The sequence below is a fragment of the Brachycentrus maculatus genome, unplaced genomic scaffold (assembly GCF_059751285.1).
Source record: "Brachycentrus maculatus isolate JH-2025_06_01 unplaced genomic scaffold, ASM5975128v1 h1tg000589l, whole genome shotgun sequence".
NCBI lineage: Eukaryota > Metazoa > Arthropoda > Insecta > Trichoptera > Brachycentridae > Brachycentrus > Brachycentrus maculatus.
The window spans coordinates 839,616-855,326 of NW_028281329.1; the positions used below are offsets into that span (position 1 = coordinate 839,616).

Sequence of the window (15,711 nt, forward strand, 5' to 3'; positions counted from 1 at the left end):
CGATAGGATTTGTGATTAAAATTCCCCCACCAGATGTGTTTTTTTTCGAAGGCTTTTTTCAACCGTTCGATTCATCTAAATCTACGGTGATGTAGATCCATCAAGCCGGATCTTCAGATTGATCGGATCTTACCCAACTTTACTGTACTGCGCTCGAATTATCTTAAAATACATCGTTGCATCAAAATATCAAAATTATATATAGTGAAACCTCTCATAAAGAGTAATTCGCATAACGAACAAAAAAATGCGAAAAGTTGCTCCCTTAACGAGCGACATTTCGCATACCGAGTTACAGAGAAAGGGCAAGTGCCTTTTTCACGACATTCACTTGTAACCGGGACTTCCACGCCAGTCAAAAAAAAATGTTTCGCTTAACGAGTAAGATTCTGGAACGAATTATGGTCGGTATGAAAGTTTCCTCTGTAATCTTAATAAAGTTTTCGAAAAGAATGTGGACTATAAAAAATTAAATCATAACGCGTACCACAATTTAACGTATAATAATACATTTGCCTGTTACAAAACATGGGATCCACCATATACAGGCGGGGCTGAAGTTTTGTTATTATACAATGATATCACGATTAGGTGTGCCCGAAAATTACGCCCTATTTAATATAACTGGAGTTCTTCAGTTTTATTCTTCCACGCTTTTATTTTTACATATTATGTACATACGAAAATTAATATCAATTTCCTTTTTTCACCGAAAAAGTCATTCAAAATTGTATTTTCAGTAAAGGTAACTTTGTTATCGATATCATATCAACATATCAATCCCTTTTTTGAAAAAGATCCGTGAAATATAAATAATTTGAACCTTTATAGGAATCAAAAGTAGTTTATTTTACAATGGCAATTCTGTTAATGAGATAGAAAATGTGTTTCATGAAAACTTAAAGCGACTCTCGACAATCGACAAAGCATTTTGCATGCGCAATCTAATTTTGTATTTACACATACACAAATAAATGTTTCACTGGAAATTCCCGCCCTAATCTGTGTTAGGGTAATAGGCATAATCTGTATGTAATCCTATTACAAAGATATATACGTAAATATATACAGGTGCATATTGTAAGGTGCATTTCTACTATCCATTTGCTTGGCAACATATTAAATTATGCATTTTCGTCTCTAATTGCGTTATGTTGAACTCCCTGATGTGATTCAGTCTTTTTTTTTTTTTAAATGTAAAAATAAATATATGAAATTACTAAAACATTCGTGTGTGGTACATAATCGGTCGATTTGATTCAAATAATTGTTGAATTGATTTAATTAAGAGTTCACAACTTTCATTGGAGAAAATTATTAACATATATATTTTTAAGTTCTTTATTTTGATTACTCTTACTTATTAATGCTTTTATCACTTTATGATGAAAAACAAGTTTAAAGATTTTTTTATTTGATCACCAGATTTCGGATCTTCTTGAAAAAAAATATGTTAAATTTCTATCATAATAATTGTTCTTATTACTGTGGCGTCCTATAATTGTGGGAAGTAAATACCCCTCTTCATTTGTTATCTTTTTTATCTTACTTTTTATACCTTGTCTTCCTACTATATGTCCCAATAATATTCTGAAAAAAACTTACATATAATACAAAATAAAATTTTAAATATAGATATAATTTTCTCAAGTTTTTGTAGTTGTTGTTGTTATTTGAGTAGTCCACTTGCAAACCACGTTATGTTAAAAAAATAATTATAAAATGGCTTCAATCGGTAGATAATTCAAATAATCAACGTCCATATTTAACATAATCTGCTAAAACTCGTTGAGTTAGTAATAAAATGGAATGGAAAAATCGATACTCTTGCGAAACTCGCTATGCCGATCCACAGTTCTTTTTCTGAAATCTCTCAAAAAAGGTTAAATCGGTTCAAATCAAAATCAAAAAGATTCAATATTCTACCGGCTGCCACCATTGGCTAAAAAACTTAATTTTTTAACATAGCGTGGTTTGCAAGTTGACTCATTTTGGGTCTAAGTTAACGTGAACATTTATTTTTGTCCTCAAAACGGGACATCTACCAATTTTTTACGATAGTATGTATATTCAAGAAAACACTTATTTTTTCAAGTTTTTATGTATTAATAAAAAGAAAAGGAATGTTGTTTGAAAATAAGAGGAATAAATACTATGAATATGAAAAAATAATGTTGTTCAGGCAAACTAACTTAAATCTAAAAACAGGAAGGTCCCGTTCAAGATGGTTACTTTAGTCTATGTTATGTTGGTTGAACTTTATTCTAGAACCGTGATTGGAACCTTTACATTTATAAACAATATGGCAATAAACATGATTGGTCCCTCGTGCAAAGACTGCATGGCATGTCGCGGTATGCATATGGCTAAATATGTATTATGTTCATACATACGGTAGGTAATTGGGTAAAATGCTGTATATTTGAGGTAGCCATCTTGCCGACTGCAACCAATTATACTCCTAACTCCCAGCTTTATGCAACGTGTCTGATACGTAATAACCTAATCTGACGTTATCTCATACGAACTAGCTTCGGCTAATATCATTAATCTTACCTAACGCGATTCGGGGATTTGTGATGTGTCGACCATGTCACTGAACGATTTCAGTATCTTCTTCCACACTAAGTATTGTCCGCCTGGTCAGCACGCTCGGCTACCGAACTGGAAGTCCCGGGTTCGATTCCCAGGGGGGGAGTCAAATAAGTATTATATAAGGGATTTTTTCACTCTAATACCCTGAACTGGTATCTAAAGCGGACGGCTGATCACCTTTCCTTCATGTGTTATAACGATCAAGATAACACTGCGTTTATATGATGCAGTGCCCTATGCACCATCGGGTGCGGATAGTGGTTTAAAATGAATGAATTATTGACTATTATTGAATACTGTTTTTTATGCAACATTTTAAATGGAACATGTTGAAAAATTAGAGGTATTTTTTAAAAATAATTAGAAGTAACGAGAGAATTCCTGAAAGTTCTAGAAAAAAGACTCTCGTTTAAATCACTTTGGTTTATCAATAGTTTGGCAATAATATGTTTTGCTATATTGCGTTTAATTTCTGTACATTTTTCAGTAGAAAAAAATACCTGGATTCAGTCACGAGAGGCTAGCGTTCTGTACGGGAAAGCATTTTATCGCTTTCTTTTGTATTTGAACCTATAAAAGCTTCCATTCGACCGATCGAGTGCGCGGCGCTTTTTGCGGTCAGCTAGTTGGTAGTTTATCTGGCTAATAACTTATTCACCCTCTGGTTACCAGTCTTAATTGCTTTTAAATTACTGGACTGACGTGTTGGGGAAATATGTAGGTATTAGGATCACAGCCATTCGAAAATCAGGGCAAACCGGGTTTCAATGGTGTATGTGGGCGGGTATAAATCTACATAACAATGGACAAAACGACATTATTCATTTCTACTAATATGAAGATATTAAAGAAAACACTTGTTTTATACCACTTGAGTTTTATTAAAGACTACTAGTTTCAGAAGCTAAACTTCAATCATTCAGGTCTGAATAATAACTGAATAGAATATAACTGAAATAATAACTGAATAATAACTAACTAATAGATAATAACTGAACAGAAGCTTAACTTCAATCATTCAGGTCTGAATAATAACTGAAACTAGTAGTCTTTAATAAAACTCAAGTGGTATAAAAACAAGTGTTTTCTTCAATCATTGTAACATGTCTTACCACAAAGTTAATGCCGAAACAATTAATAAAATATGAAGATACTGTGCAAGAAAATATTATTTATTGTAACTGCAGACAGTTGGTAGAATTCCATATTGAATTTTAGGGTAATTAATATATTCAAAATAAAAGAAAGTTTTTGTTGGATTGAATTCTACATTTATTTATGTATTTCTTAATACGTGACGCGTTTCGTCTTCTTAGGACTTTATCAAACACTGCCCACTGTTGCTGTTTGATAATGTCCTAAGAAGACGAAACGCGTCACGTATTAAGAAATCCATAAATAAATTTAGAATTCAATCCAACAAAAACCTTGTTTATTTTGGATATATTACCCAACAATTCAAGAAAATATTACTTGGGAAATACAGAATAAGGAATGCAAAATCCATATACAACACAAATATACATCTTTTTTTTATTATTTATTAAATACAGTTACATTTTTCAAATACAATTCGATACAATTTCTATACATTTATACATATGGCAAACTTAAAATTTTAGTTTCCAAAAAAAGAGACTTAGCTCTTGTGCTTCGAGAGGGACTTACATATATTATTATGTGTGTGTATATACGTATATTCTTACATACATTCTTTTATAATCCTTATCCGCACCCAATGGTGCATAGGGCACTGCATTGTATTGACGCAGTGTTATCTAGATCGTTACTTACATGAAGGAAATGTGATCAGCCCTGCGTTTCAGGTACCTGTCCAGTGTAATATTGAAAGAGTTAAAAATAACTTTTATTTATTTGACCCCTTCCTGGGAATCAAACTTGGGACCTCCAGCACGGTAGCTTAACACGCTAACCATTACACCATAGAGGCGGACACATATATACATGCATACGTATATACAAAAACACACATACAAATACTATTCGGTGTTTTGAATTCTGTACATTATCACGTGTAATCGTTGTATTATAAAAGAAAACAATATTTTTGTAATGAAAGGTAAAATGGGGTCAAAAGTGATTATTCGTATTTCGTAAAAAAAAATTACGCAACAATTGACCGTAGATGACCCTGAATTTCACCCCCAGTAAAATAGCTATGAATGTGCGTGTGATTCAGATTCCTATTCCACGTTATTCCTTACGAAACTGCCAGTTTACACAAAGTCGGTGGCGTGCGTTACGTGAAAATCCCTCAAAGTTCCCAGCAATATGAAGTCAGGTACCTTATATATGTTACTAGGGTGTCCGAGAAGTTCTCGGCCCATGGAGTAATTATTGTAGTTGGCACAGGTAGCCGTTATCTTTGTCGAACAATGTATGTATATTATAATTTTACTCTTAACATACTAAGAATGGGTGTTTTTAACGCCTGCAAAGCGCTGGCGTCGGAATTAAAGAATTGTGTACATATAGGTAAGACTAAGACTGTACAAAGAGATTGGTACATAATATTCATATAAAAACATTAAACAATTCCTTCTTTTCTGACTTTCAAATGAGGCCGGCGCAGGATGTGAAAATACCCTTCCATTGAGTCTACGTATTTGAACCACAAATATCCTGAAAATATCGTTTGCGACAACGCCGACCTCGCTGTACAAAACAAAAAAAGTCGCGACTTCAATATAGTTTTCGATTCACTGTATCACCTTAGACTAGCGACTCTGTATATAACCATTTACAAAATGTATGGAAAGTTCTTGATGTAGGCCAAGAACTTTTCATACATATTGCAAATGGTTGTATGAAGAGTGTGACTGTTCTTACTAATCTCGATTTCCAACTTATACTCGCAAGGGCAATACGTGGAAAATTAATCGACAAAAGGCTGAAGAAATGCGCGGTCATTAATACGAGCTAATTAAATTTACTTTTTTCTGTATTGTGTCATGCAGTGATAAAAAATAAATCAATCATTCGTGTTCTAATCTAAATGGCAAACTCTATTTTAGTGAATAATACGCTAAACACTTTTTGTAATTAAAAAAAACTATATATATGTATCAAAAGTTCGTTACTACGTTGACCGCGGAGTATCGACCTTTGGTCCAAATATAAAAGCTATTTTGATCAACTCCTTATATGTATTGAAAATTCTTATTTTCTTCTACTGAATTGTGTCAAAATAAAGAGAATCAGGTTGTGATAGTGTTAAGAAACGAATCCAGGGCCTAAGATTCGGGATAAAAATGTTTTTCTGAGTTGAACAGGTCAAACGAATTAATCACGATAACTATATTCGCTATCATGCTAATTAAATGAATCTGTTACATTTCATGATAACTTTAATTGAATTTTTAAACTAATACTGCAAATATTTAGCATCGGAACTCTTGATAATAAAAAAAATTATCATGTTTATAAAAATGCAAGTGATCATATTATGTCATCATCACCTGTAAATATAAATCTCGTTTTGAAAGACAGTTACTAACCTATTAATTTTAATAGTAATTGTCTTCTAGACGCGATAAATTGCGGGAAAATTTGATATATCCTACGTAAAAGGTAAATAATTGACGTAACTCCCAAAGTATTTCGATGCTTGGATACAGTTTTACTCATATTTTATTCCTCATCAATTAGTCCTTCTAAAACAGTACAATGCTATCAAAGCAAAAACCGAACTGCGAAACTCCAAGTAAAATAACTCCACACAACCTTATAATAGCAAAATTACTTAGCATTTGGTTTTAATGTCTGAAATGAATGGGGACGTAAAGATAAAATATGAGTCATTTTTCATATTCAACAGACCTCGGGGGGTCCGTTGGCAACACGTTAGAAAACACGCGAACGACGCGGTGTTAACTTCAACACCAATTACATAAGAACAAGGTGATCAGACTGATCAGTCCACCGCTCCAGATTTTTTGATACAGACGGCGTAAGTAATGAAGCTCAGAGTAAATAACATAACTACTTTATGAGGGGAAAAAATAGGCTAAGAAGTAGCAGTGAAAAGAGAATAGCAGCAAGCGGGAACTCTGAGTTCCATTCCTGCACTTCTACTAGCTTTTGTTTCTTTTTTATAAGATCTATCATTTCTTGTGTTACTGGGACCGTACAAGGTCTATTGTGACTTTGTTACTTAGACATTGTTAAAGTATACGAGTCCTTTGAAGTTTTTTTTCTTTCTACCCATATCAAATAATCTCTAATCCACAATTATAAATAACGTACTAGAAATTGGAGCAAAAATAATAATGCTAATTTAAAATGATGAAATTTAGACTTATTGTTACAAAAAAAACAAAATGAAGAAAAAGTAATCTTAAATGTATGCTTGAACCTATCTCTCAAGAATAATATTGACACCAATAATAATTATTATCACGGTGAAATTAATTATTTAAACGGTTGATAACTTGTTATTGGGATAGGTAGAAATAAAAATAAAAATAAAATGACATTCACGTACCCTCTAAGTTTATCTTCTTAGTAACTTAGTCATAATTTTAACATTAATAACATTATTTAAACAGATATCATTAATTTGTTGCTAAGCCCAAGGTTAAAATATCAAGTTTTATATTTTGCTAATCATTTTTCTATACTTTCTTCATTTAATTTTTAGTATACTGTTATTCTTTTTGATCAATTCTGTTACAATCTGTTTATTTATTTTTCACTATATTATACTTGTAAATAATGTTTGTACTTTCTGATACTTATGCTAGCACACTTCACCTCAAGATTTGTTTAAAAGATAAAGAAATATATATATATATATATATATATATATATATATATATATATATATATATATATATATATATATATATATATATATATATATATATATATATATATATATATATATATATATATATATATATATATATATATATATATATATATATATATATATATATATATATATATATATATATATATATATATATATATATATATATATATATATATATATATATATATATATATATATATATATATATATATATATATATATATATATATATATATATATATATATATATATATATATATATATATATATATATATATATATATATATATATATATATATATATATATATATATATATATATATATATATATATATATATATATACATACATAGGAATTCCAAAATTTTGTATAGCATGGTTGTCATGGGAAAATGTTGAATGTTGCACGTGTGTTAAATGGTCACTTTACACGTGCACACGTAAGCCCTGTAAATAACACTGACTTCCATATTTTTCGTCACCTATGTTGAGATGTCCAAAAAATATTAATAAAATCTATTTTCTTGCAAAACCTATTTTCAAATTAGATGATCGACTTAGAAGATATCCTTTAAGTGACCTTTCTTAAAAATTTCAGAGGACTGACAATAATCATAACCATTCAATTTATTAATATGAAACCACATAGTTACAACTTCAAGTATAAATTGAGAAATGTTGTTTTTCCCGTTTTATCTAATATTTTTTGCAGTGTTTTTTTGTTGTTTTTTATCAAATTTATAAATATTTCAATAGCAACAAATAAGATTTAAATTAAATAATGAGTACATTATTTAATACTGCTATATGTGCACAATCAAATAATTCGCAATTATATACAATATTATCAACAGAATACCGATATTTTACATATTAGTTGCAGATAAAAATATATTATAATTTGAGTAGGTACTTTTATAATAAATATTTGGGCGTCGGCGTCGGTTCCAAAGAGAAGTAAACCCTTATAAACGTTTTGTGGATAATTTTAACTTGACTTCTAATCGGCGAAAAAAAACAGCAAAAAAATGGAAACTTCAACTACCTGACAATACGGATTAACAAATTGCAAAGTTGTTAGAAATTAAGTAATAATTAATTTATGGTATTTTATTCATGTAAATTCATATGGCATAATGACTGGACTTTTCTGACAAGTCTTGATTTTTTAAATAAAATTGTCGAAATGCATATTTCCTTTTATTTTATTTTACGTTTCATATGGTTGTCATATTATTATGTTCATTTAAGACATACTTGCTTATTTTAATTTAATATCTTATGACTGCGCTATTTATATTTCGCCCGCGTAAATTGATTCCCATATTAGTTTACATACTTTAATGTTAAATATTTAATAATTTTTTTGCAATATATGAGGAAAAAATGTACTGTCTAATGATATAATACATTTTCATTACTTATTACAGTTTCTCCTTTCCTGAACAATATATGTAGTTTCACACAATCCGTCAGGGTGACGTCACATTTGTGTAATTTCTCTTGGATGACTCTGACGACGGTCATCTGAGTTAGAATTGGCAGCGGTCTACCTAAACTCGACAAAATGAAGATTAGTTATTATAAATAATGTCAATTTTCCTAAATTTAACCCCTGTTGATAAATTTGAGACATCTTTCATGGAATCATTCCATAAATTCAACTTATTGAATCATATTCAGCATTTTTCTATTTTTTTCATTTAATACTATTTCATACGAATAAAACATGGATAACTAAATATGAAAATGTAATTTTAAGTGACAAATGATCTAAAAATCTTGTATACAAGTATAATGTTTGGTTGATCGTGACCTAAAAGGACAGATTCAAGTTGAACGACAACAAAAAACAGACATCGAGATATAAGTCTTAAAACATTGCGGGACTTGTGATTCCCTTCAGGAACAAAGAGGGGTTTGAAAGATTGTTTGGTAATATAAAACGCGATTTAAATCTGGTTAAGTTGTGAAAAGCTTTACTTAAATAAATCGATCGCATATAAAACGCCATTTTGAACTTTACACGTTAAACTGCCAGCGGCTCTCAACTTTTTTTCATCTCCATCCTCTTTAATATATAAAATCTCTTTTAATTTTTTTAAACAAAGTCTTATCCAAATAAAACCGAAAATCGATAAAAAGTCCCGCCAAATTGCACTGGCACTATTTTTGGTAATTTAAAATGTCAAAAAAACACGCAAAAGCATGCTCATAAGCAAACCTGTTCAGAGCACCTGCTTACTGGCTACACGAGTGTGCATACTTTGATAAAAACAAGTATGGTCATTTCGATTATGCTCAAAAATTGAAGGTCGTTCTATTTTCGAGCATGCTCGAAAATAGAACGTCCGTCGATTTTAGCATACTCGAAATAACCATGCTTATTTCTAGTAAAGTACGTACACTCATGCTACTAACTTGCTATTGCTCAATAGTGGTATGCTTTTTTGCTGATAATAATTAAGTCGATGTAAACCTTAAGGGTTGGCATTGCGAGTTCGCTGCCGCCCCGCCACGTGTGAACACCGCCTTTATGTAGTAACATCGGCACTGATGCTAAAGTTTGAAATTGAGCAGCCGCAAATGTTGAGAATCACAGCTGTGTGGAAGGTTTATGACGAATATCATTACTATTTATTTACAATGGCATATTAAGCACCTACTTACGTGTAAACTCGCACGCCAAACGATGTTTAGCAGATCCATCTACCTCTACTTGTATTTCTACTTACTGCGCTTCAGAAAAGGTACGTACAAGTAAAATGAGCGAAAACTCTTCCCGTTGATTACACGAGGAAAATCACGATAGGACACATAAATACGCGCGATAAATGCGTTATATCGCTTATTTTTGAGCGAAGAAATATTATTTCGTCGTTTTGTATCGATATTTGTTCGTACGTTATAATTTATCTTTTACTAGTCCTGTTACCGTACGAAAATATTTCAAGTATGTAGTTCTTTTTTTTTTAACGTAATGTCTTTCCTGTGTGGTGGATAATAAATACATATTTTTACATACAATGTAAAAAAATATTATGGGAAAATATATGAAAAACTAGAAAATTCACACATTTTAGGAGTTTTCATCAAATCCTGATTCACATATCTGGGTTTCTCCACTTGTCAATGGTTAATGTTACACGAGCATAAATTGATTAATTACACCAGTCAGTGACAATTCGAGAAGGCAATCTTATGTCCAACACAGTCTTTCACCTTTGTTTTTTTCCGTCTATTTCAGATTTTTTACCAAGAGTTTAGTTACAGGCAGTCATTTCGATCACATTTTACTTTTCTATCCCTGTCTCATTAATACGAAGAGTTTGAGTCCGTGTCTGACTCGGTCTCCCCAAATCTGCAAAAGTTTATCTTGTGATGAAAACACACTATGCCGGCTCGCTGAAGAGTTGATTCCCAGGTGGGAATAAAGTAATAAGCAGCGGCAGATTTACCTACAAGATAATGAAATGTAAGTTTCAAGGCCCGCTGAATATTGCACGAGGTTTGATGGAACTTGCTTTAGGTGTATATTGCCTACTTATCATGGTATCCGTTATTCCTCTACACTACAGCGTAAAGGAGACAATTATTGTATAGTCTGATAATTTCATTACGCATTTATAAGATATTTACTATGCCGTGTGTTGATTGTACTTTTTGTCGACTTATCGGTCACCATTACAGGAGCCATTCTCAAGACAATTATGATTTAAAAAAATATATATGATTGCCGGTACTATTGCCATTTACAGATTTGTATATTGATTATGTGCATAATTTTTATTGTGTATATAATGATTTCAATGTGTTTTTTTTGACATGTTATATTTCACAACTATATGAAAAATGTCATTTTGAAAACTTGTATTATGATGGCAAAATTTAAATTCAAATTAATAAAGACGCTTGTACAATAAATACATAAAATGTCTTTCAGCGTCTGAGGTAGACTGCGTAAGTTTTTGATTAAAATTGTTTTTTTAACCGTCTTTGATCATTTCGTTAAACATAACGAACTTAATTGTGTTTGCTTTGGGTTTTTTTGGTACATGGATCTTGAGTACCGGAATCGCCGGAATTGTTGGAGCGTAGGTATATGTTTTAGGGTTCCCAGTCGGATCACCACGACAGCTGACACCTTAGCGCTTTCCACGAATAGAACAAACTCAAAAAAAAATGTTCCTGTATTTATCGTTCATCAAAATTGATTAACGATTAATACAGGAACTATTTATCATATTCACCATATTCATACAAGGAATTCGATACATTCAACTCGACATTGTTAGCGCTGAAATCATTCAACATTGACAGTCGACATTGATATCGTGGTGTGCCCCTCATTTCGTACAATTTGTCTTAGACTTGAGCTTTGATCTTTCCCCTTTCCATTTTTGCTCCCTCTCGTCCCTCTTCCAGGTATTTTTACAAATCGCTCACTCCTTTCAACAACGTCATATATCAAAAATCGTAAATTTCCAATTGTGCATGTTTTCGGAATACCCAGAAAATGTACCATATCCCAGCAAAAGCGGCATATTTTTAACTTAATATTTACCCGCTACAGGGCAGAAAGTGTTGTTTTTGCATTTTGAAAAGATATTGTTTATTTATTTTTTTAAATATACTAAATATTTTTCAAATGGAGAAAAAACATTCAGGTTTTACCTAAAAAGATCTGTTGCACAGTAAAAAGTTCAATAAGTGGCTTGATATTTATTTTTAATAAAAAAAATATTTTTAAACTTTAAAAAACGATCTCCTGCAAAATCAAGTTTTTTATTTTATTTTTGACGTTGTTGAAAGGAATGAGCGAAATGTCGAATTATGTAATTGCCACATTGTAATTTCTTGTTTTGTAATACTCATATATGTATGTGTATAACTTGATGTAACTGTTCTGTCAAATTCCCAAACGACTTACTATAAAACGTGATGATTCTAACTGGACGAGGGTAGGATGCAGGTTTTGGGAATTATATTATATAGAAGTAATGAGTCGTGTTGTTATAGTGCGCGCAGGGGAAGGCGGCGTGGCAGGAGGCGGCGGGGGCGGCCGGGCTGGCGGGCGGGCGGCGCTGCTCCGTGGCGGCCGAGCCCGGCCAGGGCGGCTACCGGGTCAAGCAGACGGAGGCGCATCTGCGCTGGATGAAGAGGAACCGGGTGAGTGTCTACTCACATAAGTCCATACTAACCAGTGGCGGATCGTAGTCCAATAGTTGGTGTTTTCCCGGTTTTTCAATATTTGGAAAGTAAAATTAAAATTTGTGCTTTTGGAAGTAAATATAGACAATACATGTAAAAGTCTTATCCATAAATGGATAATAGAAGTAGGCAGATATGAAATATGTAGATTCAGATCATTCAGCGATGTCGTATTTATATTTTTAGGGAACTTTATATATATATATATATATATATATATATATATATATATATATATATATATATATATATATATATATATATATATAAGTTATATATATATATATATATATATATATATATATATATATATATATATATATATATATATATATATATATATATATCTTCTAAAAATATAAATAATAATATAATAATATGATATGTATTTTTGTCCGCCTCCGTAGTGTAATGGTCAGGACGCTCGGCTACCGTTCTGGAGGTCCCAGGTTCGATTCCCAGGGGTGGTCAAATAAATATAAGTGATTTATTCACTGTAATATTTATTCAATATTACCCTGGACTGATACCTGAAGCGGAGGGCTGATCACCTTTCCTTCATGTGTAAACGATCAAGATAACTCTGCGTTTATATGACGCAGTACCCTATGCACCATTGGGGTGCGGATAAGGGTTTTTAAAAAAATATGTAAATATCAAACTACGAAAATGCCACATTAAAGCGAAAGGCTTGTCACAAATTTTATTTTTATGCGTTAAAATACAATTTAGTAGACTCTAAAAATCGGCGTTTGATTTAAATGTTTAATACATAAATTAAAACGGAGCTCTACAAATTAAACGCCAAATCTATAAATAAAAATAATAAACTCGATATCTCGCAAAAAATTGTGAACTGTTCACCTATGGATGGCCTCGGTATGCGTACCTTGATACGAGGCCGCATCGGTGGCGAAATTTAAAAAAAAAACAGAGATAACTCTCAATTTTTTTAATCGTCCTCGTGCACTAAGCAGTGCACACGGCGTGATGATATATCAAGGAGTGCAAAGTTCATGCCATGGATAAAAAATAAAAAATAAAAACAATTACCATTTCCAATCGCTTCTTTCATTCAAGGTTACGCCGTTTTATTACCATAATTAAATAACCGTTATACACAAGGGGTCAGAAAAGACTCATGACTTCCCTAGGTGGAAAGGGAAATGGACAGCATGCCTCTAACCTACTAAATCCCAGTAAGACTTAATACGGGACAAGCTGTCACTGTCACCTTGTTAAGATGTAATATGTTAAGATGGCTTCGTATGTACTGTCCAACTCGGGTACAGCCTCCAAACACAGTCCACGCACAACGAAAAAAATCTATCGAGGAGTATGTATTTGTATATATTGAACAATCTACTGACTATTCTCACTGTACCACTCCTCTCTGAAGGGCGCTGGTTAGCAATCAACAAGTAAATTTTTATTTTCAACATTTTTAGTGAGTCCAAATACTTATTCACAAATCTGATATGTTCAAGACAAGTACATAATTTTCACTTTTAAAACTAATTACTTAGGTAAAATAAGTCAAAACTATTTCTTTTTTACATCATAGTTTAAGTTTTAGTATTTTTTTTTTATTTCCTCCCTAAACACGAGCGGTATGGCTCTTATCACAAAGATAACTTGTTACTCAAATATCGTTACTCAAAAACTCAAGTATTGTATCGTGATTATTTAATAATAATAATAATAAAACCCTTATCCGCACCCCAATGGTGCATAGGGCACTGTGTCATATAAACGCAGTGTTATCTTGATCGTTTACACATGAAGGAAAGGTGATCAGCCCTCCACTTCAGGTACCAGTCCAGGGTAATATTGAATAAATATTACAGTGAAAAAATCACTTATATTTATTTTACCCCCATTGGGAATCGAACCCGGGACCTCCAGAACGGTAGCCGAGCGTGCTGGCCATTACACTACGGAGGCGGACAAATGATTGACAAATGATCGTGATTATTGTTGTAAATAAACTTAGTGAATACTTTAAAGACAAATATTTGTTATTATTTTTATTCTTCTTCTAACCCTTATCCGCACCCAATGGTGCATAGTGTTATCTTGATCTTACATGAAGGCAAGGTGAATACTTTTGCGCTTCAGGGACCAGTCCAGGGTAATATTAAATAAATATGGGAGTGTAAAATCACTTATATTTATATATATATATATTTTTAATAGATTTATATTATCCACTGACACTTCGTGATGGAATTGCATTTTTAATTTATTATTAGATTAAAACCAATATTTTTAGCTTTTCCACTTTTTTTATTTGACCAGCCTGGTCTTTTTATTTGACCAGCCTGGTCTTTTTATTTAACCAGCCTGGTTTTTTTATTTGACCAGGCTGGTCAAATAAAAAAGTGGAAAAGCTAAAAATATTGGTTTTAATCTAATAATAAATTATATATATATATATATATATATATATATATATATATATATATATATATATATATATATATATATATATATATATATATATATATATATATATATATATATATATATATATATATATATATATATATATATATAATATATATTACACTTGTACCTGTTCCATTCGGAAAATAAATCAAATTTTAGAAATGTACCTTTTCACGCTAATTACTCGAATTAATAAAACTCTTTATTAATGTAGCTTGCGGTGTTGAATAGCGAGGTGTGACTTGCATTACTTACTGATAAACGGCTTCCTTTTGTTTGATAAAGAAAATACATTATGTATGAATTTTGTTCCGTTTAAAATTCCTTCACGGAAGTGCTTTCCTTCAGCTCGCCACACGAACTGTCCATAATAAACCACAATCTCTTTCTGTTCAAACAATTTTTATTTGAATATTTATATTTGTCAACAACTCCGTCTACACACCCAAGATTGGAGTCGAAAATTTTTAATTGCGTAATTCGACAACATCGCACCACGTGTACTTTGTCAGCTGTGTTGCTTCCGTTTTTCTTTATCATCTTCAGTTTTCAGAATTTTCAGGAGGTTATGTTTTTATTGCTCGGAGAAGGAGAGATTGAACATAGAAGTTTTCAAATTTAT

The 15,711-nt window shown here is 31.6% G+C and overlaps 1 protein-coding gene across 1 annotated transcript in view; it reads left to right on the top strand.

The window, feature by feature from the left end:
- LOC148301239 (uncharacterized) overlaps positions 1-15,711 on the top strand; it is a 97,066-nt gene that overhangs the window by 77,416 nt on the left and 3,939 nt on the right. The window contains exon 2 of the mRNA XM_088273602.1: positions 12,450-12,599. Coding sequence (XP_088129728.1) covers positions 12,450-12,599 — 150 coding nt within the window. The remainder of the gene's footprint in view (positions 1-12,449; positions 12,600-15,711) is intronic.